Source organism: Sardina pilchardus, chromosome 6, assembly GCF_963854185.1.
Source record: "Sardina pilchardus chromosome 6, fSarPil1.1, whole genome shotgun sequence".
NCBI lineage: Eukaryota > Metazoa > Chordata > Actinopteri > Clupeiformes > Clupeidae > Sardina > Sardina pilchardus.
In genome coordinates this window covers 22708559-22735007 of record NC_084999.1, presented here as the reverse complement: position 1 = coordinate 22735007, position 26449 = coordinate 22708559, and the positions used below count along the sequence as shown (strand labels likewise).

The window sequence follows — 26449 nt, the reverse complement described above, 5'->3', positions numbered from 1 at the left end:
CAGAGGTTGCACGGGTAGTGCAACTCCTCCAGAATACTTTCCATTGCTAGAAAGATTGCTGTGTCTCCCACTGCAGTCAAGAGCATGGAAGAGATTCTAGGAGACAGGAGGAGGCAGTTGCTCTAGGAGAGCAGGGCAGGGTGGGTGGTAAAAGGTCCTTAACCCAGTAGCAGGACCAGTGTCTGCTCCTTTGTGCAAGGAGGAACAGTAGGAGCCCAGCTGGAGCCTTACAGAAAGACCTCCAGCATTCCGCTGGTGTGAATATCTCAGACCACACTGTCAGAAACAGACTTTATGAGGGTGACCTGAGGAACCGATGGCCTCTAGCGGGACCTGTTCTCACTGCCCTGTTTTGTGCATCCCTCCAAGGGTATGCCTACCAATACCATTACTGACCCACCACCAAACCAGTCATGCTGAATGATGTTGCAGGCAGCATTACGTTCTCCACTACATCCCTTTCATGTCTGTCACATGTGCTCAGGGTGAACCTGCTTTCATCTGTGAAAAGCACTAGAGGCGGACCTGCCAATTTTGTATCCTATGGTAAATTCCAATTGAGCTCCATGGTGTTGGGCAGTGAGCACAGGTCCCTCTAGAGGCTTTGACATTTCCATGGTTGACAAGATATGAAGAGCTGTGAGAAGAGGCGGCAGTTACCTGTACCTAAGTCTGACTCTTGGTCTTCTTTTTAATTGGTTTGTAGCAGGAAGCTTCATTACCCAAACCATTGAAAAACTCTTTGAAAGAAACCTTACATTTCTTAAGATAAGAGCCAACAAGCTCAGTGGCACTAGGGTGTGCAATGGCTTTTGAGTCTAACATGAGAAGATCTCTGGACTCCTCCTGAAAAGGGTGGGCCAGGTCCTTCATCACATCAAACAACTTCTGGACCTGGTCTATGAAGGATTTCTGAGACTGGCTAGTCTGTTCATGGTGTTGGATACATCTTCACTGGCTACTTTGGCCTGAGATGCAGACTCATACTGAGAAACCAAATGACTAATCTCTGGTCCAGATTACCATCCATCGGCTTAGGGCTGGAACCACCATCTTCTTTGACAATTGCATTGGCCTGTTCATGGGCATGGTCAATGATTGACAATACAATGTGAACTTTGCTTCTCTGAAAGACCTGGTCAACAAGAACATCACCAATTGCATTGACATCACAAGCTCCCATAATTTAAACTGTGGACTCTTCATCTGCCTCTTCTCACACCAGTCTTCCCAACTTCAAGAAGTATGGTCTTGATTGTTTTCTTCTCTAGAGTAGTATTCATAAGCTTCCTTCTGGAGCATGCAGAGGCAGCATGCTGTGACCCAGTGAATTTGCCGTGTTCTTGTCACACCTATAAAATAAATTATTCTGCTATTCCAGAAGAACCCACACCATCCTCCACAAGAGCACCTGTCAACCCACTGTTTTGGAGCAAGGTACCAAGAGATCTCAACGCAGCCATCTCTATGTGGAGATGGGCAGTGAGCACAGGTCCCTCTAGAGGCCATCGGGCCCTCAGGTCACCCTCATGAAGTCTGTTTCTGACAGTATGGTCCAAGACATTCACACCAGTGGCCTGCTGGAGGTCATTCTGCAGGGCTCCTTCACCTTGGATTTCTGATGTTAGATGCTGAAAGAGAGATACTTGGAAGGCAGTAGTTACAGTTGTCAATGATGGGTTATGGTCAATGTTATCTATTGCAGCTGTGGAGGAAGAGGCCTTTTCTGAGAATGGGGGGATACACTTCTTCAAGGTACCTACTCACAACTAGCCTGGGTGTTCCCATCCTGCCTTGGGCGGTGATTTCATTCACGCTGCTAAGGCAGTCTGGAAACTACCGCCCTAATTTTTGACTGAGATAGGGGACCAATCACAGAACAGGGGGGAAAGCAAGACCATGATGAGCTATGCACAGACACATTTGATAGACATCCGTGGCGCCGCAATGAACGGATCTGGGCATTTTTATACCAGAAAATGAACGTCTGGTTGCCAGACCACGTCTCATTGAGAAGTGGTAGGCGCTAGCCAGGCTAACTCACAACTGCATTTCCAAACTCAAGTACTCGGTATGCAGTGTTGATACCTTGGTCATGAAACATTTCTAAATGGCTTTTACAGTCTTAGCATATGCATACATCCCTATATAGACAGGGAATGGAGTTTCATGATCTTTAGAATGCCTTTGAGTTGCAGCACCTTCTTTGTAATTTGAAAAGCAACTATACTGAGGAAGCTGAGCCATTGCAAGGTCTGTCCTGGTTGCTCCAAACCTCAGCTGAGATTTTGTGTCAGCCCCATATTCAATCTTACAGACAAACTGAAGCAAAGCTGGAGGTACAGTGTCAGTAATAGCACTGTTGTGGACAATTCCTTCAAACTAACATGTAGGCTACTGTATGGTCGCATTTGCCTTGGTAATATTTTGCTATTAAATTTGGTTAGCATCATTAGCATGCTGCACACATTTGTTTCAAACTCTTGCATTCAAGTTGACTGATCATCTCAATACCAATGTTTTCCAAGACTCAAAAGGGCCTGTTCCCAGGAGAAAAAATATTACTTGGAAACTTGAACACACGTGGGGAAACTAAGCAGTCCAACCAGAAGACTATAATAAACTAGCCAACTATGCTACTTTGTTTACAATATTTCTATGCTCCAACCAGCCAGCTGAATTAAAGAGGTAGAGTTGTAATAGAAATAGTAGGCTATAATTTGTAAACTATATTCTAGACAGAGAAATAAAATAAATGATATTTGAGAGAGCGGTAAGAGGATAAATGCTATTCGAGAGTAGGCTTCAATAAACAATATTTGAGTGCAATCCAACTGTTTATGGCCGCCATCTTGGAAATAGCCTTAATTATTTTTTTTATTTTTTTTGAACCATTTGATTTGCCATGTCAAAATAACATACAAATTGATGCCTAGATCATTTAAATACACCCATCCATCAAAGTTTAATAGCAAAAATGTTTTTCTTACATTTGATGTGGCGGCCATCTTGAAAAATGGCCGCCATGTTGGATTTTCAGGTGGCTAATGTGCTTTTCTCAAAAAGTAGGTTATATGGATTATTCATGCCAATTTTGGTGCTTGTACCACAAAGTGAACGATTGCCCTGGAATATGGACTTTATCTGCCGCACTAGTATAAAGACACTGGGTTAAGGCCTTCATTCAGACATGAATGAACCCCCCCCCTGCCCATGAGTCATCTCGGGGATTACCCTTGTTTTCTAAACTGCCATTTTGTCTGTCACTTCTTCTCAAGGTGATTTGAATGAGACCTCCATTTTGTGAGTGATTTCCCATTACTGACCTCTGAAATATATACTGTATATCATTGCATCACATATCTTTATCACTATATCAGCATTGTGCATTAGGGTATTTGGGAGTTGTTTAATCATTTGGGCCATGGAGGTCATGAGCCAAAAGACCCCTGACCTAAAATGAAGTGAAGACTGCGTCAAAGGTGGCTTGTGGCAGGAAATGGGGTCACAGCTTGCTGTTGGCAGAGTGTGAGAACCATTCTGACATCTTATTCATCATACTCATATAGATAAAGAGGGCTTGGCAACAAGAAGAATGTGGGAGGGTTGTTGTTCATGTCAACACTTCACGCCACAGGACCATATAAAGTCAGAGTCTCACAGACTTTGACCTTCTTCCACAGACTCTCAGAAAGCCCAGCGCAGGCTAAACATTCTCCTTAAACCCCAGAAGAGGAAGCGCCACGTTCCGGCGAGAAAAATGGCCTGCAAAACTTCCCTTTCCGAGGAGGACCTCACGTGTCCGGTGTGCCGGGACATCTTCAGAGATCCCGTGGTGCTGTCGTGTAGCCACAGCGTCTGTAAAGGCTGCCTGCGGCAGTTCTGGAACACCAAGCCGTCCCGGGAGTGTCCGCTTTGCCGGAAGAGGTCCCTGGATGCCGAGCCTCCATGCAACCTGGCTCTGAGGAACCTGTGTGAGGCCGTCCTCAGCCAGAGGGAGGGGGTGTCGGAGAGCGACCGGTGCCGGACGTGGCCCGTCAGGTGTCGAGTCCTCTGCACTGCCCACGGTGAGCAGTTCAAGCTCTTCTGCCTGCAGGACAAGGAGCCCCTGTGTGTGGTGTGCCGTGACTCGAGGCTGCACAAATGTCACGAATGCCAACCTCTGGATGAAGCCGCGCTGGATCTGAAGGTAAGGGGGAAACAAATGTGATGTTAACAGATATATAATGTATGTAGTTCAGAATAGATCACAAATTAGTTCAAATTACACTTTTCAATGGCTTGGAGCTTGGACAGAATTGTACAAATGTCCTCATTCCAGGACAAATAAAGTAAAATAAACTTAACTTTAACTTATTCAATTTAACATAACATAACACAACTTGGTTTTATTTTAGCAGTTACATGTTAGGGAGTCTCATACGCAGACATAACCGCAACACCAGTTGTGCCTAACATGCCTATATATTTGGGCATTGGTTATCTATGGGACATCATATAGACATCACATATCAATACCACCAATACAATACCATGCCATCATATCCAAGAACTGTCGAAGAATGATTTTGTTCATGGTTTTCTCATAATGCCATGGCTTCAAAAAATTTTGCTAAAATACCTGCTAATTGTGCTATTATAATTATTTTTTAGGAAAAACTGAGGAATAAACTCCCAGCCTTGCAAGAGAAGTTGAAGGTCTTTATAGAAATAAAACAAACCTATGATGAAACGGCAGAGCACATCAAGGTGAATAGACATTCATTCATTCATAGTTGTGTGAAATGAGTACATTTTGTAGTTGTTTGATACACTGTAAAAAAGAATTTGTAATGCTTACTTTAAAAATGCATTTTTATATCACAACCAAACTTCAGAAATGTTTGGTAGTGACCTGAATCATATCGTTCTGGGTTTTGCCCTGTCTATATACAGCTGATAAGGAAACAGAATTATATTTAGACAAAGTGAACTTCTCCCCACTGTGGAATGTAGAAAGGTATGCTACAAGGACAGTAATTCAAAGAACATTTTACCATGTTGATTCATTGGTGGTTCATTGGCATGCAGTACAGTATGTCATTTTTTACTGTTAAGGATTGGCATACATAGCAATAGGACTGGTTTCTGTAGTCAGTGCTTTGTACATTTCACAGTGGGGCTAAGTTAGACCTTGTCTAAATATAATTCTATTTCTTTGCTTATTAGCTATAAAATGTACAATGCATTTGAGGCGAGGAGGCTCTCGTTTTGACTGTAATGTTGGAGTGCTGCGGCTTCCTTGGCTGCCGGCTGCCTGTTGCTCACTGGATTTCGACACGCACGCGGAGGTTACTCGTGTATGTCATGTTTTAGAGTCCTGTCGATGCAAGTTTAGTATGTTACTTCTTTTTCTCTAGTAAGCACACTAAGTCAACTGAGAGGAAGTAATGTATACTTGTGTTATTGCAGTAAGGTGCATTGTTATTTCGAAATGTAGAAAAGTAGAAACTAATTATGAAGTTTGTCATACCAGTGCCAGGCCCAAAGTACACAGAGGCAGATCAAAAGAGAGTTTGAAAAGCTTCACCAGTTTCTACAAGAGGAGGAAGCCACCAGGCTTGAGGCACTGCAGGCCGAGGTGGAGCAGAAGACCACTTTAATGAAGAGTACATTTGACAAGATGGCCAGGGAGATTCTATTGCTCTCGGACACAATCAGGACCATAGAAGAAGAGATCAGAGCCGAGGACATCGCATTCTTAGTGGTGAGACAGCAGTGTCCTCTTGCCATATTCAGGTTACAGGACTACAGTATATCATTAATGCATTTTCGCCATCTACTGGTGAATGTATATAGAACACAGCAATCCTATGGTTTGTGCACCCTGTAGCCTCATTTTAGTTTACAAAATGAAACGCCTGAATAAGGCAAATTACTGGATCTGTTTGCATTTGTTTTTAGAATGTGTCTGGGGTGATCTGATCACAGGTGGTCTGCCAAAACACCACGGTTTACACATGCATCCAAGGTGTCATCACACTCGGGCACGTGTGGTCAAATGTGTCAGACCACCTCAGCAGGTGATTTGAATCAGATCACAATGCGTCTTTGTGATTGTCCACACTTGAATTTAGACACACAGACTACTTGTAATCCGATCACCCAAATATTTTGACAACATGTCAGCGAGGTTACTGATTACCCCCTACTTATTTTACAACTAATACTATTACAATATACTAATACTAATATATCATTACTAATACTAAGACACTATTGTGTGAAATCCAACTTACTGTTGTTTTGACAGAATGTCAAGGGCACAATGGAAAGGTAAGCCAAAATGTTCATGTCTCTTTAATCTTACTGATCGAGTGTCTGACCACAGACCTGCAGCACTGACTGAATCTGCTGAATCTGCTTCCAGAGCGCAGTGCACACTGCCGGACCCAGAGAGGGCGTCTGGAGCTCTGCTCAATGTGGCTCAGCACATGGGCAACCTCAAGTTTAATGTCTGGAAGAAGATGCAGGACTTGGTTCAGTACAGTGAGTTAACACGTGTATTCTGTGGTGTGCTATATACTGTATGAGTGTTTTTATTGAAATCTTTGTGCTTATAATAGAACAAAATAATAGAATAGAATAAGTCTTTAATTGTCCACCTGGGTGGAAAATTGTCTTTGGCTCACCAAAACACAGAATAAACAAACACATTTCTCATAGACACATTGACTGGACATACAGCAACTGAACATACAGCAACATACAGCAACATATAGCAGTTGAACATACAGCAACTGGACATACAGCAGAGAAAACATCAATGGTTATAAAATCAGTATAAAATGATATAACGGTATTGGTGTTTAATCAGTTAAACCTGCAATTCAGTACTACCCATCCCAACTCAGCAGACTGTCCCTTCTCCTCTTTGCCCACCTGTAGCTCCCGTGATCCTGGACCCCAACACTGCAGACCCTCGTCTCAACCTGTCTGACGACCTGACCAGTGTCACCTACAGCGACGAGAGACAGCAGCTCCCTGACAACCCCGAGAGGTTCAACTGGTACCTCTGTGTCCTGGGCTCGGAGGGACTCCTCTACGGGACCCACAGCTGGGACGTGGACGTTGGGGACAGCACGCTTTGGATGCTGGGCGTCGCCGCGGAGTCCAACCAGAGGAAAGGCCTGATATTCTTCAACAGCGGGGTCTGGTGCGTGCTGCACATGGACGGGAAGTACAAGTCGCGTTCCTCCGGCCAGACCGGCTCGCCTCTGCCGGTGAATGGCAAACTGCGGAGGGTCAGAGTGCAGCTGGACTTGGCCAAGGGAGCGGTGTCATTCTCGGATGCCGCTCACGACACCCACCTGCACACGTTTAGACACACCTTCTCCGAGAGGGTGTTCCCGTTCTTTTTTAATTGGTGCGCACAATCTCCCCTGAGGATTTTACCACAGAGGTCGTCTATAACAATGGGATAACCCAGTGTGGGATGTGCTGGTTATTTTTCAAAAGTATGCTCCATGAGGGGGGTATTGACACTGTAGAAGACAGCAGAAGAAAAAAAGTATGACACATTTCACCATTCACTAATTGAAAAAGCTTTGTGCACACTGACTCCAGCATATAGCCATCCTCAAACTGACCTCCTCCAACAGACTTCTAACCTCTATTCGTCATTCCCTTCAAATGAGAGTGCTGCTCACACCTACACTGTTTTATTGTGACTGTTTTAAAGGTAGCCCTGTTGATAGTTTTTACTTTTTGGTAATGCAATGGGTTGAAAACAAATATGCATGTGCATGGCACATCTTTATCCAGTTAAGTAATTAGATACCTCTACTTTGCAGAATTCACTGTTTACTGTGGTATCTGTAAAACACAGGATCTTGAAAATCGTCTTCATGTTCATAACATGGAACTTGATGCCCGAAGAATCTCTTTTGTGAAAACATAAGGCACTGTGCATTAAAGGACAGATTCTTGGCTTACCTCTATATTATCTTTGAGTCAACGGATAGAATTTCCTGAAATTGAGATTCTTTGATTTGGGTTACTGGGTCTTCCACAGCAACACTGCCATCTGCTGGCAAATATGTATCAGTGCATCTGAAATTAGGTCTGACAGATGGGTGCCAACCAAGTGAGTTGTTGTAACAAGAATAAACTTGCAAAGTTCACTTATTGTAGCCTACATCTAGTTGTTATATTGAACTCCTCCCCATAATAACTGCAATCTATGTGGACTGTAATTATTCAACTGTTGGGCTACTCCTGCTACACCACAGTCTGACACCTCTATGAGGACATCCTTAATGTTAAGAAAATTAAACTGGTTAAATATATTAAAGTTAGAACGAAAAAAAAAACATTTTATTTAGCATATTCCACATGCATTTTAGTGTATTCACTTCATGCTAATCTTATCAATTAAAATACTTCATGCTAAATCAACAATCTAAAGTGAACATCCAAGCGGCTCTATTTACCAAAACAGCTGATTAAGTTGTGTGCACGTTTGTGGCAACCACTGACGGTACAAAGCCACACTCGAACACGGTTTTCTAACCCACCAGCCCAATTGGTGGCGGTACTACAACAGATTCTGAGCAAGAACCGTTTTCACATGAAGAAGAGCAATGCATCACTTGTGAAAGTCATGCTGCTCTGGTAAGTTTCTAACCTCATTTACTTAAATCCTAGACAGTTAATGTGTCATTATTAACCTGTGCATTGTTAAACTACGACGTGGACGTGTATCATTTTCTCTCACCCATCATCATCATCATCGTCGAGGCATAACATCACCATGACTGACTAACGTTTTGCACCGGTATCTGTAGCATTTTAACTGCAAATGAAACTGAAGCCTATATTTACAAATGCACTTAAGCATCTTTTTCTAAGCTCATGTGCTTCAAGCATATTTGTCCGTGTGTGGAATGGTGGACTGAAATTATTGCTTTTCTGCTAAGTAGGCTACAGTGCTAGTTCAATACTGTCGATGTCCTGCAACACATTATAACTCCATAACACCTTTGCTACTCTTTAACACTAGAAGTAGTAGTGCAGCTATATGTTGTAAATACATGTGGGCACACACGAGGATTGTCACATGCTGTCAAATTTCTATATCATCAAATCTTTGTTGAAAAGACAACAAACTCCACTGGTAAAGCCATATGAAAAACCTTAAATGAAATGCATTATGTTACAGAGACAGAAGTTAAAACTTCAAAGTGACATTAACCAAGTGCTGCTCTTACAATGGCTTCATTCCTACCTGAAGAGGACCTCACATGCACCGTGTGCTGTGACATATTTGAAGATCCAGTGGTCCTGTCATGTAGTCACAGTGTATGTGAAGACTGCCTGAAAAATTACTGGAGTACAAAACCATTCCAGGAGTGCCCGCTTTGCAGGAGGAGGTCGTCGAGAGACAATCCGCCTGTGTGCATCGCCTTGAAGAACCTGTGTGAGGCCTACACCAAGGAGAAGAAGCTGTCTGGAGAGTTATGTCCCTCTCACAAAGAGAGATTCAAACTCTTCTGCAAAGACGACAAGGAGCTGTTGTGTGTGGTGTGTCGAGACTCCAAAGAGCACAAGACTCATGACTGCAGTCCAATAGACGAAGCTGCTGCTGATCTTAAGGTGCAGTTGTTGTTGTTGTTGTTGTTGTTGTTTTGACAGTAAACGCAAAGTACCACAAAGTATAATTGAAAGTTTTTTTGCTGTGCCTGTTTTAGTATCTAATGTGTCAGTGACTGTTGTGTTTTGAGGAGGAGGTCAAGGAGGCATTGGAACCCCTTAAGGACAAGCTGAATGAATTTAAAAATACTGAATGCATTTTTCAGGATATGGCAGAGCACATCAAAGTAAGTATGAACAAATCACTTCAGGGATAGTGGATTGTTAGGTAAGCTTAGACACTAAATAGCCTACTGTATGTACTTTCCCCTTCCCAGAAACAAGCTGAAAAAGCAGAGTCTCGGATTAAGGAGGAGTTTGAGAAACTTCACCAGTTCTTACGAGATGAAGAAGAAGCTCGTTTAGATTTGCTGAAGGAAGAGGAAGAGGAGAAGAGCCAGTTGATGAAGGAGAAGATTGAAGACATTAGCAAAAAAATGTCATCTCTTTCAGGCAGAATCAAGGACATAGAGGAGGAGCTGAAAGCAGATGCAGTTGCCTTCCTCTCAGTAAGAAAAACAACATGCTGATGTGTCAGACGTGTGATTCTATATCACATACTACTACATATTATATTAAAACAGTATGTTATGGATATTTATCTGAATTACTTTGATTGTGAAGTATAGATTAAATGGTATATTAGAGAAAAGTTGTCTTTATAAGAACTTTCTGAGTCTTACAAAGCCTATTCAGAGATCAACAGATATTTGGGATCAGCTAGGGTCTAAAAGGCATCTGGTCATGGTGAATCAATCTGATCAGTTTGATGATTCTAATTAATGTCGTTCACCATGAGTAAGTAGCTGAAATAGGCTTACTTCACTACAAGTTTCATCACCACAAAACATAAAGATTGATATAGATTGATTAAATTTTTTTATTGATCCTTGCGATCCACTCTGATCCTGTCATTTGGTCGCTTCTGATTTTGGTGAAACAAAGTTGGTAGTTGATAGCCAAAATCAGTGATCCTCTCTGTACTGTTCATTTGAAGTGTACTTCAAAATGTAATAAGAGATTGTCTTTTTTATGTGGTTAGCTATATTAGCTATTCATTCTACTGAATTTACAGAAAATATTGTGCTTTATTATATTTCTGATATGAAATCCTGATATGGCAATTTGGTCATATCACACAGTGCTAAAAACATCTGGATAGCATAAACTACAGCACATGTTCCATGTTCCATGTGTGTTACATCTCTTCTCCTCTGTTGATTACAGGACTTTGAGGACACCATGGAGAGGTAAGTGGCATGTCTGGTGCTGTCTCCCCCCATTGTGTTCTCTGACCCTAGTATGCAGTTCCAGTGACCCTTACCATGGAATGTTTGTACAGAGCCCAGCATGAGGTGAAGGAGTCCGAGTCTGTTGCAGGAGGCCTGATTGATGTGGCACAGCACCTGGGCAACCTCAACTTCAGGGTCTGGCTAAAGATGCGGGACATCAGTTCCTACTGTGAGTTTAAAATTGACCAAAGCGTACAGTACAAACGCTTCAATACAGTTGAAGTAGAAAGGAGAAGTGGAGGGAGTGCATGACCTCTGTCATGGCCAAATGCTGTATGTGGCAACCATGGAGGTACTGTATTATACAGGCATGGAGTGTTGTAAGAGTGCAGCCTCTGAAGTCAATGTCCTACAGCATGGGTTCCCAAACTCCATGAATGTGGCCCTCCCCTCTGAAAACAGTGACACCCCCCCCCCCCCCCCCCCCCCCCGCCCCCCTATACTATGCAATGCAATGAGTTATCAATAGCCTACAAATGACAGCAAAACGGAATCCATTCAAAAGAAGCACTTTATCTGGCACTTATTGATATGTAAATTGCAGCAATTGGGACAAATTTGTCCATTTTAAGTTAGCTAGTTAACTAATGCAAAATTGACTGTTACCTTGCAGCCAGAGCCATGTTTTATCTACCACTCTGCTTGTACAGTAGCTAGCTTGGCGGCACTGTTGCTAAGTTACGTTATGAAGTTTGGCACAATACATTCTCACACAGGATAGGGATCAATACTACTTTCCACTATCCAAAAGATTTAGTATACATCTCTTCTATGATTCATTTTGATTTTATAATGTTGACAATTGCATAATCATTGAAAAAAAGCATAGATAGTTCTAAAATTAAATAAACGTTTTTCCTTCTTTTTTGAATCAACCTTCCGCGCCTCCCCTCAAATTATTTGGCGCCCCCCAGGGGAGGCACGCCTCACAGTTTGGGAACCCCTGTCCTACAGTATATGTATCAGTTTTACCTGTGCACGTAATACAGGTAAATTTGCCAATTAGTTGATTTTTCTAGCTGAGGAGTTGGTTTAGTGAATATGTGATGGTAGAGTTAAGTACCACCCCCATTTATTTCATTTAGCCCCCAGAGGTGGCTAGGTAGTGGTTGCATAACACTAATCAGGTTGCAGCAAGCAGCATATTGTGTCAGTGTTGGACAGCAACTCTCTTATGATGACCGCTAAAATGTTTGTTTTAGTCTGTAATTGTAGAACTGTCTCTGTGCAGATCCTGTGATATTTGACCCCAACACTGCCGGTGACTTGCTTATCCTGTCTGATGACCTGACCACGGTGAAAGACAGCTATGGGAGACAGAATCTCCCGAGTAACCCCGAGAGGTACGGCACGTGCGTCCTGGGCTCCGAGGGCTTCGACTCTGGGACCTACAGCTGGGACGTCCAGGTTGGGAAGCATAAATACTGGGACATAGGCATAACCACAGTGCCCAAACCGAACGACACGTGGAGCACAGTCTGGAGTTTGAGGTCTCGCACAGAGTTTTGGACGGACTCTGTTACCCACTCTGTACAATGCTTAGGAGTAAACTCTCCCTTGTCACTGAGTGAACCACCTGAGATCATCAGAGTTGACCTGGACTTTGTCCAAGGCAAGCTGACCTTCTCCGATGCTGTTAGTGAGACAAAGCTACACACTGTCAAACATAATTTCACTGAGAAATTATTCCCATTCTTTCAGACATACTACCAAGCGAATGCCATGAAGATCTTGCCAGTGACCCCCACTGTTGTTGTGGACAATGACTGTGACCTCTGGATACAATTTTAGCTGGAACACACTTAAGTTTGCACCATGATATTACCAGCGTAATGCTTTTGCAGATGTAACTATAGCCATAGGCATATGGTGTGTTATGGCATTTCTTGAAGAAGTTATCACGCTTGCTTGGGGATTTCATAGAAGTGTCTTATTTCATGTCTCTTTGAGATTGTCAGGTCATTCTTATGTGTTCCTGATGGGCTGTAAAGTAATCTTTGAGCTAAGCAATGTAATCAGTCCTGAAACTTAATGGCTCTGAGGAATGCTATTCCTTGAAGTGATGTATTTAAATTATTAAAGTATAATATGATAAATCTCGACTGAAGGAGAACAGTCTATGAGTACTCTGTACTATAGGCATACGGTATACTGACCTACAGTAATAACATATGGTCCTTAGAATGTAGCCTATGTTTACTGACTTGAGACCTTGTTTACAGAGTTGGTTTGGAACTATGTCCCAGATTGGTCCAATTTTGGATTTATTTGATTCAAATAAAGTTGTTCCTCCGTCTTTGAAATGTACAGAGAATCCATTCAGTGTGTGTTTATTTTGTCTTTTAAATGCAGTGTACAGTATAACACTACTGAATGAAAAATGGGAATATTGACCTTTAAAAAAAGGTCCCCTTTCCCCCCCATCGTCCTGCACAGGTGAGTATAATTAGGCCAATTAGGCGGCAAGCACTGTTCAATCATTATCTACCCCCATTATCCCGTCAGTCCACCACAATATAATCAATTGAAGACTTACTACTGAACAAACTCCACTGCCAATGCTATGATATGAAAGACCTGGAATGAGCCCCAGTCAGTCAGTCAGACTTTCCTTCTGTTACATAGGCTGGTGTCCAGTTAAACATCAAAGGTGACATAACTCAAACTCAGCTCTGAGAATGGCTTTGTTCCTATCTGAAGAGAATATCATGTGCCCTGTATGCCATGACATATATGAGGATCCAGTGGTCTTGTCGTGTACTCACAGTGTATGTAAGGATTGCTTGAAAAAATACTGGAGTACTAACAAATCCCAGGAGTGCCCACTTTGCAGGAGAAAGTCCTCGAGAGACAATCCTCCTGTCTCCATCGTCTTGAAGGACTTGTGTGAGGCCTACACGAAGGAGAAGAAGTTGCCCGGAGAGTTCTGCCCCTCTCACGAAGAACAATTCAAACTCTTCTGTAAAGAGGACAAGCAGCTGCTGTGTGTGGTGTGTCTAAGCTCCAAAAAGCACAAGACTCATGACTGCAGTCCAGTAGATGAAGCTGCTGCTGATCTTAAGGTGCAAACTATTTACAGTGTTTAAAGAAATCTGCTTGTATACTGTTTACGCTTACGGGATGGTGTCTAATATTTGATTTTCATTCAGTGATTTTTTTCATGTGCCTGTTGAAGTAGGCTATATCTGACTGTTGCCTGACTTGATTTTTTTTCCAGGTTGAAACAAGGGATGCATTGAAATCCCTGCAGGACAAGTTGACGAAATTGAAATCAAGCGAAAACATCTGTTGCTGTAGGGTACAGAACATCAAAGTAAGTATGAACAAACCTCTTCTCAAATATTTGGCTGGATTGTTAGATGCTAAATATGTACTTTCCTCCTCTCAGAGCCAAGCTGAAAAAACAGAGTCTCTGATTAAGGAAGAGTTTCAGAAACTTCACCAGTTTTTACGAGATGAAGAAAAAGCTCATTTAGATGTGCTGAAGGAAGAGGAGGAGGAGAAGAGCCGATTGCTGAAGGAGAGGATTGATGATATTAGCAAGGAAATGTCGTCTCTTGCTGACAGAATCAAAGACCTTGAGGAGAAGCTGAAGTTCGAGGCCATCGTCTTCCTTTCTGTAAGAATAATAACATTCTGACCTTGTGCAATGTGTAGTTGTGGGGTGTAGGAGAATTTCTCAAAGACCAGGCAAGACACAGTCAGTGAGTGAATGGTCCATATTTATTTTCTAAGCTCCTTTCTTAACCAGAGAATTGCAACAGTGCACATGGTCGCAGAGGTGGAAAACTCCAGTTTCAGTGAGTAAAAGTCTGACCATGTATTGGTTCTACTTGTGCTCTTAGCACAGGTGATCTCATCAATTAGCTGCTATACTGAGCTAAATAGTTGTGCTTATTAGAATCGGCTGGTTTAAATGAATGGTTGGCACAGATATGTGGTAGGACATTTACTCACTGAAGCTGGAGTTTTCCACCTTTGCATGGTCGTTGCTCATACATTTGGGCTAGCCCAGAGTCGGGTACACTTCTTTATACACAGGACATTGTGTATCATTGCAAAGTTCATACAGCTGCCTATACAATATATACAGGTTAAATGCAAAGAATTAACAACATTTAAAATGTGTGGACAGTGTATGGGACATTCCATGTATAGATATGCATTATATCTCTTCTCATCTCATTCTCTCATTGATTACAGGACTTCAAGGATACCATAGAAAGGTAAGTGACATGTCTAGTGCCCCTGTCTCCCTTCGGTATCTTGCACGCAGTTCCACTGACCCCCACCCCTGTTATTGCAGAATTCAGTGCAGTGTGAAGGAGCTGGAGCCCGCGCCAGGAGGCCTGATTGATGTGGCACAGCACCTGGGCAACCTCAACTTCAGGGTCTGGCTAAAGATGCGGGACATCAGTCACTATAGTAAGTTTTGACTCACATGCACCTACATTGTGTGTACACACACACACACACACACACACACACACAGTGAGCACAATGAGTAGTGAACACACACACAAACCCAGAGATGTGGGCAGCACCCAGGGTTGGTTAGGTGCCTTGCTCCGAGCACCTCAGCTGTGTTCTTCCCCCGGCTTCTACATCTCTCCACCGAGTTTCTCGAATGGTGGTTTTTGAATAACTCCAGTTGCAGATAAGCAAACAAATGAACAGAACCGAAAAATCTCATTGGCAGAAGTACAGTAATTATAATATTGGAATGTGTCAAAGGTCTTGTGGAAGTACAGAGTGATCGAGCAATAGAGTAATGCCCCCCCCCCCCCCCAATTATTTTTAGGCTTCTGCATGCTAGCCTACATGTAGATATCTAACCACTACTTTCGCGGCAAGTAGACAATATGTCTTTGTTTCCATATGACTGCAACTGTGTACAGTATTATGATATATGTAAGATATTGTGTGTGTGCACGTTTATGTAATTGTAGTATTGTTACTTTTCAGGTCCTGTGATTTTAGACCCCAACACTGCAGGTGACAAACTTTCTGTATCGAATGACCTGACCACGGTGAACAACAGTTACGCTAGACAGAGTTTTCCAGATGAAAGGTTGGACTCCTCTGTCATCCTGGGCTCTGAGGGCTTCGACTCTGGGACCTACAGCTGGGACGTCCATGTTGGGAAGCATAAATACTGGGACATAGGCATGACCACAGCACCCAGCCAGACTGAAAAACATTTCTGGAGCACAACCTGGTGTTTAAGTTCTCGTTGTAATTACATGGAGAGCAACATTGAACACTGTATAAGTTTCCCTGGAAAAGACTCACCCTTATCTCTGAGTAAACCACCTGAGACAATCAGAGTTCACTTAAACTTTGACGAAGGACAGATCATATTTGACCCTGTTGGCAATACAGGTACATACACTATCAACCACAGTAATTTCACTGAGAAAGTTTTTCCATTCATTCATACCTACTACCAGTCCGGTCTCCATCCCATAAAGATCATACCAGTGTGTCCCACTGTAGAGGTGGTTGACATCAAAAAATGCAAGATTCAGTTTTAGCTGAATGCTAAATTTACACCATTTGCTGTCTGCTTAATGTTTTGGCGCTTAATGTGCAGAGGCGGACATCCCGGTTCCAGAAAGTAAGAGTCCTGCCATATATTTTTTACCTGTGCACTTAACTCAGTGATATCACTATCGGATCTACCCAGCTGCTAATTAGGATGAGCTGGTGTACTAAATGATGGATCCAATACTTGGCAGGACTTTTACTTTCTGTACCCGGGATGTGCGCCTCTGGTTATGTGTCAGAAATAGCTACAGTATGGGAATATAATGAATGTACAGTGTTAATCAGAAATTGCATTTCCTGAGGATGCTGTGACTATGCTGGCTTAAGATAGTTTTCATACATGTGCATCTTCTCTCATATTTCTTTGGGGTTGTAAGATCAGGTAACTGTAAAGGTTTTTGCTTAATTGTTCAGCTGCCAAAATGTGTTCTTATAACTTTAATTGAAGTAGAGCAGTCTTCTCCGCTATCTGTACTGCTATTAGGCAAACCAGGGAACACGCATCACAAACAGTAGGCGACCAATACTGTTATACAGTCTGCAGAGTAGACCTAGTGTTAACTGATTTGAGGCTATTCTCTCAGACTTGGCTAGGAATAAACTTTCCAAATTGTTTGAGTTTTGGATTGATTTGATTCAGATAAAGTAGTTTCTCTGTTAGATCGAGGGGTAGAGAAAAAAAAAACACACAATGATTCACTTCAATGAAAGTTTATTTTATATTAAATATATTACAATACTGAATGATATTGTAAGAAAAGAAAATATGGGCATTGACCTTTTTTTTAAATAGTCAGTCTATGTACAGCATACGACAGGAGGAAATGCTGTTATATAAACATCTTGTACTTAGATCTGCGATGTTGCACAGCACTAAGAATGCACTGGATGGGACTAGGTAATGGGGGAAACAGGTGGGGATCCGATGGATCACATGATGTATGGAGCGTCAGGATGGAAAAGTCTGGAGCTGTGGGTAGTTCCTGCGCTGCTGCACTGCTCAGTTGCTTCAATACATTCATGTAAGTCTGGGGGGGTGAGACATCCCATAAACCAAGAGGAGCGTGGATAGGGTTGCTGACAACGAGAGCGCTCCCTGAAAACATAGTCAAGCAACCACCGTGAATGAGTGGGTGCCTCTCATTTGGGCTTTTATACGTCCTCCCTCGCTCCTCGGGCCTCGATCCTCACTGATCTACATAAAGAATGATGGGCCGAGAACAATGGGATAGTCTATCCAGTCAGTTATAGATCAGTTGGAACGCCCCTCGAGGATCGAGCATCGAGGATCGAGGAGGCATGTTGAGAAGCACCTACAGTCTCTCTGTCTTATCACTTAACAGGCGTGTAGTTGATCAACGATGCCTGATCGCGAGACACACCTGAGCGTGTGTTTTCTTTTTGCCGACTGGTTGGTAACGGGCTGATGGTCAGAGTCTCACAGACACCTGGGCGTCTGAGAGGCCAGCTGGGTGCAGGATGCTCACAGATCAAGGGAAGGTTATGAGTCTGCACAGCACAATACAACTCCAAACCCGCCTTAGAGCACACACAGACACACACACACACACTGTAGCCTACACTACCTTGTGGAACATAAACACAATCCAAGGACCTATTTGGAAATGGTGGATGGTGAACACACTTGCCTCATCCTCCTAGTGAATTGATATGTGTGTGTGTGTGTGTGTGTGTGTGTGAGGGTGAGTGATGCACTGGCGATATGTGGGGAGGAATGGACAGAGACAGAGTATTGCTTGAGATGCACCGTCTGCAGTATTATTATTATTATTATTTTTTTTTAATAAAAGCTTGACCGTCTCTCTGCTCTGCCTTTGTGTAAAAGCTGTAGAAGAGAGAGAGAGAGCGAGAGATAGAGAGATCTGAGCACGCAGGTTGCACAAATCTCTTCAGCATGAGTCCCTATGCAGATGGTGGGGTGCCTTGATTCCTCATCATGTTGAGGCTAAGTCTATGTGCATGTCTGCACGCTAAAATAGTCCAACGGGTCAGTCACAGAGGCATGTGTTCACAAAAAGAAAGGAATGACGGCATCTTAGTTGAACTCAATCTTTAACAGAAAAAGAACCTACAGGAATAATACATAATGCACTTAATTTTGTCGGGATTACATATATACATAATACTGGGATGGGGAGGACATTAAAAAGGTACCTTAAAAATACTTAGTTATTATTACTTGTCATGGCAACGTCATTTCAATGTTGCAGTGATATTAAGTACAGTCATAGTGCATACAGTGGTAAAGGAAATCAGTGCCCACATTTCAAAATAAAAGCCTCCTTGGTACACAAAGAACAGCAGGCTCACATTTTAAAATAAAAGCCTTCTGAGTACACAAGAATTTGGGTGAACATGGCATATGTACACATGAGGACCACCACATTAAAATGACTGATCGCAGTGTCTGTCAAGCCTCGGGTGAATAGCTCAAAGACGCACGCGTACACACAGACATACAAACCCTCTGAATAGTTTTAGATAGTTGAAGTCTTATGACGGAGGGAGATGTTAGCTTTCTTATCCTAAATAAGATACGCTATCTGACTGACAGCTACGTAAATTAACTTCTGATGTAAGCATTTGCTTAAAAAGGCAAGTTTGTATTTGAAACATTCAACTCAAATCAGAATGCATTATAAACACAATCAATGCTATCGAAAAAGCATGAATGAATCCAGCAGAGAAAATATGAAAAAATATCTTAAAAAGACAAGACATCCAGTTATTCAACCATATCACATTTTGTTTTCTTTTTAAAGCCGTTCCAGTTGATGCGAGCATCACACTACAATTTCTCAAATGATGCTTTCGACAAACCTCTCACCTCATCTAACAATGTTTAATCGAGACTGACTAACTTCTCCATGTGTGCTGTCAAACATATTCTTCCACCATCATTGAGATCAGTCACCGAACAGCAAAATGGATACATTCTCAGCAGCGCAACCAATGATCCACTACACTATAGTACCTACACTTAGATCACACAACGTCCACTATCTTGGGACCGCTACTGAAATGTAGGACACAGCAGTTTTGGACGATGATATCACAGCAACTGTGACTGTTTTCGATGACCACCAATACACAGATCTTATTGAACATACCCATGCTCATATCATATCAAAGGGTTGCAGGTACATGTGACACTGTCTACATCAGTCAGAGCAACACTGAGGTTGGCCTGTGAAACATTACTAGTTTGAAAGTAAAGGGTGGGGTGTGGGGGGGGGGGTGTTACATTCTGCAGAGGACAAATCTACACACAGTCACTCTACATATACTCAGTCACACACTTCACACACACATTCTTACAGAAACACACAGAAGTAAAGGGGAGAAAAGTCTAACAAACAAAAGATATCTCTTTCCGTACGTACTGTACTCCTAAACACATACTATGAGACGGCAAGGAGGAAGATAAAAAACAAAAAAAAAACATCTCTTCCTCCTTTCAGAAAAAAAAAATCGTCATTAAAAAAACGAAACCGAGCAAAAGAACACCGGTCATTTGGTGTCTTTGAACTTGGACCTGTACATATGTACAAAAGGCATGGAGAAGAGAGAGAGGGGGGGAGAGGAACAGCAAGAGGTGGTGTTGGGCCTGTGCTTCTCAGGGGGTGGCTGTGGGTGGATGGATGAACAAAGAAGTGGATTTATACAGACTGGCAGACAGGTCAACCCTCAGTCACATGCAGCCCCCTACAATGTATGCTTTCACGAAAAAGAAAAGAAAAAAGAAAACAAAAATATCTTTTTTGTCCTCTTCTTCATTTTAACACTTCATTATAACACTAGGAATGATTTAAGCTGATTTTTTTTTTCATGCATACAGTGTTTTTTTTTTTTTTTTAATTATTATTTCTACAGTGAATGCGTGCTTCCCTACCCTTACCCGCCCCGTAATAACTTTAGCCTATCCCTGCCCTGTCTTACATTGTTCAGGCAGTCAGGTGACCAATCAGAAAAGAGTTTGTGTATTGAAAGGGGCGGGGCGTGTCAATATTGGAAAGGGCTATTGGTTGGGATTCTTAGAGGGACCAAAGCTCCGCCCACTCACTCCAGTCCACTCTGAAGGGGGAATTTAATGGTTGCCGTGGAGGTGGCGGCCCGCATTAGTTGTGAGTGGGTTGGTGTGTCATTGCACGTTGGCGATGGATTATAGCAGTGTGTAGCTGAATGTGGGATCAGGGCTGCTCTTGCCACAGTGCCCCCTAGAGTTCTGGAGGACTTTTTTTCCCCCCCAATGCACCTTTTTTCCCTCCAAAAATCCTCATCTTCAGTCTTCCATCCTTGTTTTGTTTTATCACTGTTTAAATTCTGGTCCTGTTTTAACTCCTCATGTGTATAAAAGCGACGGAATTGTAGGATCTTCTTATATCGATGTCTCCCAGAGCTAAAAGAGACAACAGACATATTCATTCAGTTAAATGTCTATTTACAGTACATGGATAGGCAATGCTCTACAACAGTGTTATGGTTGAGTTTCAACTCCTCAACATTTCTTGTAAAATAATTGAGTGAGTGAATGTGTGTGTTTCTCACCCGGGCACTCTGTCTGTTCGCTTTCCTCTCCTCGTCGGGCAGTGGGGGCAGAGGGTAGGGATAGCGACGGCTAGACGCGATGGACCCTGTGGACGAGGTGGGTGACTTTGCTGGGGACAGAGTCCTGCAGGGCATGATGGGAAGGGGTGGACAGAGAGAGCAAGAGAGAGACAGAGAGACAGAGAGAAGATGAGAGAGAGAGAGAGAGAGAGAGACAAACATCATGTTACACTCCTCCTCATCTCAAAGAGCTAGCACGATGTCCATGTGGATCACAGCACTGGTCTGGATGCATCTGCTCCTTATGAAAACACAAACTTTACAACAACCCACCATAACATTACTTTGTCCACAACCACGAGGACTGACATTATAGCATGTCTGATAGTAGTTAATCTGCTGCATTTGGTATATTTAGGTGGAAAGCATTGGGTGAGTGGCCCGCGTTAATGACAATAACAGCTCCAACTTGCTAAAGCCCAAATGGCCAGTCATCTGTACTGTGTAATGGCTTTGTAACAGCAGATTTAGGCTAGCGGTGTTAGCTCCTTCAGTTCTGTGTGGGTCTAGAGCGACCGACCACCGAGAGAAGCGGGCGAGGAATGGAGGAATGAGTCACAACAGACCAGTCTGGTCACCATGGAGACCGTGAAAAGTGGCAGCATGACAATGATGGCGTCATCACAGACTCACATATAGGCTACAAGCAGAGAAAAATCACACGGCACGGAGCTAGACGGGACCAAGAAAATGCATACATATAAGATACAGGTACAGTTATGGAGGCGCGCACGCACACACACACACACACACACAAAACACACGCAATGCAGTGCACATGCAGTATGTATGGAGATGGGGTGAGGACAGTAACACAATAAACAGCTCAGGTTGTCCTACAAATGAAACACGTCAGATAAAAGAACAAAACACGTCAAATAAAACATAAAATTCAATTAAAAATCATTTTTAAATCACATACACAATTTCTGTCTGGGATCATTCTATAGGAACAGATATGAGGTAGACTGTGGTTGAGAAGTGGCTAGTGTCACAATGAGTGAAAAGATCTGAATAACGTGAAGTACTTCTGGAAGGAAGGTAATTTAAACACTTTCAGAAATATTTCAAATTGCTTGTTTCGAGACTCTTTGCTGAGAAAAAAGTGTAAATAGCACAGTTCTATACTGACAACAAGTGTAAAAGTGAGAGGGATCATCATTTCAGGCTCCCCTATACATATTAGTGTTTGTGAGCAAGTTCATCTAGACAGGTCCTCTATGAGAAAGTCTTTTAGACTGACATACAGTAGGCCTATATGCCTCATATATAATGAATAAACTACTAACATGAGGACTCAAAAATGTCCCCCTAATTCCTGTCAGGCACAACGAGCTAGCAGCATGGAAACATGCTGAACTCTCATGAAACGACAATACAATATGCATGTATATTTATTTATTATGTTACGATGCCATCATTCATGAATGGCCAGAAGAGCTTTAAAGTGCGTCTGAGTGCAGCAGAGTAGTCTGCTATGGAAAGCAGGTGGATTGATGGGAATTCACAAATGAGGCATTTACGGTGTTTCCTGTGTTATAACAAAACTGTGTTGTCTTCTCAGTAAGAGAGTAATTTAGCCTGACAAGTCCTGACAAAGACTGGCAAACCCTAATATAAAAGACACCTAAAGAGACGTAAAGAGAAGTAAAAGATAAAAAAAACAATTAATGAATCAATCAACCAATCAATCAATCGCTCAGTAAAATAAACCAATTTCCAAAACTAACACAGGAAAACTGTACCTAAAAAGGAACAATTCACTTTTTCTCCATGACATAAAAGAAATGTAAAAAAGGGAGAGGAGGAGGTAAGTTGTTGTTTTTTTTGAAAAAGAAAGGACTTTTAAGCGGGGGAGGGGTGAGTGAGGAGTGTGAGGTGATCTGTGTCAGTACCTAAGATAGGGTCCTTCAGTGTCTTTATTCACATCCTCCACCCACTTAGTTACATAATACTCAGTTTGGATGCAAGGGGTTAAAAACCTGTAGGAGGGGCAAGGGAAGGAGGGCAATGGTGAGCAGAAGGAAAGAAGAAAAGAAAGAAAGAAAGAAAGAAAGAAAGTGAGCAAAAGCAAAGTGAGCAGTGAAGGAAATAGAGGGAGAGAGAGAGATTGAGAGAGAGAGAGAAAGAATGGAGAGAAGGAGAGGTAATTGTATAAGATAGCAGAGCACAGCATAGACATTCTCTACAGCCCACCAAGATGCAAGTGAGAGAGGAGAGGAAAGGAGATGGTCAGATTGTGGTGAGGTGAGGGGGAGTGCTTACAGTGGACACATTTACAGAGAGGGATTCACTGGGCAGCCTACGGCTGGACATATAGTATTTTATACATTAAATAGGGACATAATCAATCACTGATTTGTACATTTTTATAGACTACTTTTTGAAATATTCCGCTTTACAGAACGAGAATTGCAGCAACGTGTAAAGGGTCGCGTTTTAGGGGTAGGGGGGCTGATGGTCAATTGCATTTTGGTTGCAGTGGCAGGTTTTGTTTTTTTTGTCCCTCAAAAGCATTTCTGTTCCAGAGGTTTGGTCTCATGCTTCTAGATCCAGGTGCATGAAAACAACAACAACAACAACAACAACAACAACCAACCATCCAACAGACAACAACACAGAAGGGGAAAAGAAGCTTGAATGAACATATCCAGGCCTCGGTGCTGCATTCAAAGAGACGTGAAAAATCCATGTGCACGTTACACATGCGTCTCATTCCGGGAGGAAAAAAAACAAACAAACAAACAAACAAACCAACAAGTATGCACAATTGCAAAACCGTCATAATCCAGTTGTTCACGGTCATCAGTAATACCTCACTAGAGATATTCTGACACAGCATACGCGTGTGACTCTATCACATCGGGAGATGCGTAGAGTCCAGAGACATTTATGACCAAATACACTGATCAGGACACAGGTGCTGTTCATACATCAGCATTTATGACTCAAACAGGACATCCATTCCTCAAAATAATATCCCAAGATGCCTTTAGGTACACTTCCCATGCCTGTTTATTTTACGGTGTACTGTATGCCAGTCTAAAGTATTTCACATGCCTAATTTAAGACATTTGGCTGACACCAACAGGTGCAAACAGGTTATTGCAGACACCCCAACTACCCAACAATGGATTTTGTCTGACTCTCATGCGACATGAAAAACAATCACTCCCAGTTTTGAATTGAAGTTAGTATGACATGAAGGATGACGTCCACACACATAGACACTTCTACAGATCTCTAGGACAGTTGGATGGTGATTGTGGCTGTCAGTCCAGCAAGGGAAAGCCCATGCCTGTAACATATGCATCACCTGGACACATGACTTACTCTGTGGAGTTGGACCGCGGGCGGAACCTCTTGCCTTTCATCTTTTTACGGCTTCCGCTTATGTTTCCTGTGGAGTGGACAAGAGGAGAGGTGGCCATGGCATTATCATTATCATATTGTTATTAAATTGCATTATAAAAGGAAGGGTTATGTCTATATTTGTGGTATATGTGTATGTGTATACGTGTGTGACTATCTGCTGAGAATCTAGATCTATTTTCTTCCCTTTCGTTGTGTGCAAGTAAGAACGTGTATCTCTGTGTGTGTGTTCTTTGTGTGTGTGCGTGTGTGTGAGTGTGTGTGTTACCTTGCCATGAGTTGCTCCTGGGTCGTCCGTTCTCACAGATGTCGGAGTGTTTGGCATCTGGGATTCTTTCGCTCCATGAGTGAGACAGACCGTTTGACCTTCAGGACAAAGCCACACAACCCAGAAACGCACCCATCAAACCAAAGCCACACAGTGGTGAAGATGAAGAACAGGATGTTTTGGTGAAACATCTGAATTTCTCATTTTAACTAAATAACAGAGACAAGTCCAGCACAGTGATTTTACAATCAATTTCACATTTCACATAATTTTTTATCTTCTTCCTTTCATTCTTGTCTTAATTGCAGTAGGTCTTTCCTATTTAAGTGCACTCACCTGCCACAGTCAAAACCAACACAGCACAAATTTAAAATACCGAAATACATTACTTACATAAACAATACAGACACACACAGACACAGACACACACAGAGTAGTACAGACACACACACACATACACACACACACACAAACACACACACAATACAGACAAGCATCTGGCGATGGAGATGAATGCTGTGAAACCACCACAGATGACCATGATGATGTCATGAAGACAACGAGTGACAAGGGAACACCATGTGGAATGAATGATAGGATGTTGCCATGGTTTTCTGCGTTGGATAGGGAGATACTCACGTAAACATACCCACCATCTTGTGATGGGTTACTTACTCAGAGGTCTCTTAGGAGTAGCAGGTGGCTGATGGGAAATGACCTGAGAGGTAGTGATGCTTAAAATCATCTCCCAGGATTAACTAACAGGTAACCGCAGGAGATTAGCGTTAGCATTATTGCATTTAGCTGAAGGGCAGATACTGTAGGTGTGGTTTAGCACAGGCTAGCTCAGCCTTATAGAGTTTGTGAGGCAAGCTGAGCACTGCATCAGGGCTAAAAGCAAGGAGCATAAAGGAGCATAAATATTGGAAAGCTAGATACAGCGCTGGGCTCCAAAGCGTACCAAATGGCACCGCCATCATGGGGCAATGATCGCTGAAGGCCGATGGAGAAACAGGTGTCTCTGATTGGAAGTCAGACAGGTGTCTCTGATTGGAAGTCAGACAGGTGTCTCTAATTGCCAGCAAGTGTTGCCCATTAGAGACAGTAAGCTGTTTAAATCCAGCAATATGGAGGCCGTGTTCACTTGTGCCATCTAAAACAGAAGTCGACCAACAATGCGGTATCTAGCTTTCTTATATCTATGGCAAGGAGAATATCTGTGCCTGAAGTGATCATATCAATTTTCAAATCTTAAATGGCCTGGCTCATGCCTTTGTTCAGGAACAGGCCCCTACTAAGCAAGCCCTACTATAAACTACATAGCTTAACACACAAGCTTCAGTAATCAAGTAACTTTTCACCATATACTCAACTGAGAACAGATTGAGATCAGAAAGTCCTCAACAGGATACACACTAGTTTACTTCTCTTTGTCTGTATGAGGAATTTGTTATAACTTCAGCAACTCCCTTCTTTGAGTCAATGCTTTGAAATAAGTATCGAATTGGAGAATTCCAAAGCTGGAGGAAAGAGGCAGAGGTAGCCTACAATCTGATACTGGCAAAAACCAGTCAACCAAAAGGCAGCAGGTACTGTAGCTGGGGTGAGGGCAATGAGGATGATGATGGAGATGAAGGTGGGGCCCCACCTGAAGCCGAACAGAGAGATGTTT

General features: G+C 42.6%; 4 protein-coding genes across 7 annotated transcripts in view; 3 read left to right on the top strand and 1 right to left on the bottom strand.

Annotated features, from left to right (window-relative positions):
• The first annotated feature begins 3538 nt into the window (after window positions 1-3538).
• On the top strand, window positions 3539-7973 carry LOC134083006 (E3 ubiquitin-protein ligase TRIM35-like). Of its 2 annotated transcripts, XM_062539093.1 has the most exons (6): window positions 3540-4189; window positions 4654-4749; window positions 5516-5746; window positions 6293-6315; window positions 6410-6528; window positions 6928-7973. In XM_062539093.1, the coding sequence occupies exons 1-6, from the start codon at window positions 3761-3763 to the stop codon at window positions 7461-7463; spliced, it is 1434 nt and encodes a 477-aa protein (XP_062395077.1). In that variant the 5' UTR covers window positions 3540-3760; the 3' UTR covers window positions 7464-7973. The 2 variants fall into 2 exon arrangements, with proteins under 2 accessions (XP_062395078.1, XP_062395077.1); XM_062539094.1 differs by lacking the exon at window positions 6293-6315 and having other exon boundaries at window positions 3539-4189; window positions 5516-5778.
• Window positions 7974-8558: 585 nt separating this feature from the next.
• On the top strand, window positions 8559-13279 carry LOC134082122 (E3 ubiquitin-protein ligase TRIM35-like). Of its 2 annotated transcripts, none has more exons than XM_062537767.1 (7): window positions 8559-8652; window positions 9200-9633; window positions 9765-9857; window positions 9948-10178; window positions 10897-10919; window positions 11012-11130; window positions 12193-13279. In XM_062537767.1, the coding sequence occupies exons 2-7, from the start codon at window positions 9250-9252 to the stop codon at window positions 12750-12752; spliced, it is 1410 nt and encodes a 469-aa protein (XP_062393751.1). In that variant the 5' UTR covers window positions 8559-8652; window positions 9200-9249; the 3' UTR covers window positions 12753-13279. The 2 variants fall into 2 exon arrangements, with proteins under 2 accessions (XP_062393751.1, XP_062393749.1); XM_062537765.1 differs by having other exon boundaries at window positions 9762-9857.
• A 255-nt stretch (window positions 13280-13534) lies between these two features.
• LOC134083002 (E3 ubiquitin-protein ligase TRIM35-like) lies at window positions 13535-17183 on the top strand. The gene is made up of 6 exons (XM_062539090.1): window positions 13535-14023; window positions 14179-14274; window positions 14350-14580; window positions 15165-15187; window positions 15268-15386; window positions 15927-17183. Exons 1-6 carry the CDS (start codon window positions 13640-13642, stop codon window positions 16493-16495), a joined length of 1422 nt encoding a protein of 473 aa, XP_062395074.1. The 5' UTR covers window positions 13535-13639; the 3' UTR covers window positions 16496-17183.
• Window positions 17184-17203: 20 nt separating this feature from the next.
• The window catches only part of adam22 (ADAM metallopeptidase domain 22), a 69421-nt gene continuing 60175 nt past the window's right edge, over window positions 17204-26449 (bottom strand). For both annotated transcript variants that reach the window (XM_062539087.1, XM_062539089.1), the window contains exons 28-31: window positions 24778-24875; window positions 24471-24537; window positions 21078-21201; window positions 17204-20928 (exon numbers count right to left, since the gene is read on the bottom strand). In XM_062539087.1, the coding sequence (XP_062395071.1) occupies window positions 20908-20928; window positions 21078-21201; window positions 24471-24537; window positions 24778-24875 (310 nt within the window). In that variant the 3' untranslated portion in view covers window positions 17204-20907. The remainder of the gene's footprint in view (window positions 20929-21077; window positions 21202-24470; window positions 24538-24777; window positions 24876-26449) is intronic.

Excerpts from the sequence above, each read along its gene's own strand:
- LOC134083006 (XM_062539094.1), top strand. The coding sequence starts at position 3,761 with ATGGCCTGCAAAACTTCCCTTTCCGAGGAGGACCTCACGTGTCCGGTG. Across the intron at positions 4,190-4,653 it reads AAGCCGCGCTGGATCTGAAG|GAAAAACTGAGGAATAAACT; the intron begins GTAAGGGGGAAA and ends ATTATTTTTTAG. Across the intron at positions 4,750-5,515 it reads AAACGGCAGAGCACATCAAG|TGCCAGGCCCAAAGTACACA; the intron begins GTGAATAGACAT and ends TTGTCATACCAG.
- LOC134082122 (XM_062537765.1), top strand. The coding sequence starts at position 9,250 with ATGGCTTCATTCCTACCTGAAGAGGACCTCACATGCACCGTGTGCTGT. Across the intron at positions 9,858-9,947 it reads ATATGGCAGAGCACATCAAA|AAACAAGCTGAAAAAGCAGA; the intron begins GTAAGTATGAAC and ends TCCCCTTCCCAG. Across the intron at positions 10,920-11,011 it reads TTTGAGGACACCATGGAGAG|AGCCCAGCATGAGGTGAAGG; the intron begins GTAAGTGGCATG and ends ATGTTTGTACAG.
- LOC134083002 (XM_062539090.1), top strand. The coding sequence starts at position 13,640 with ATGGCTTTGTTCCTATCTGAAGAGAATATCATGTGCCCTGTATGCCAT. Across the intron at positions 14,275-14,349 it reads GTAGGGTACAGAACATCAAA|AGCCAAGCTGAAAAAACAGA; the intron begins GTAAGTATGAAC and ends TCCTCCTCTCAG. Across the intron at positions 15,188-15,267 it reads TTCAAGGATACCATAGAAAG|AATTCAGTGCAGTGTGAAGG; the intron begins GTAAGTGACATG and ends CTGTTATTGCAG.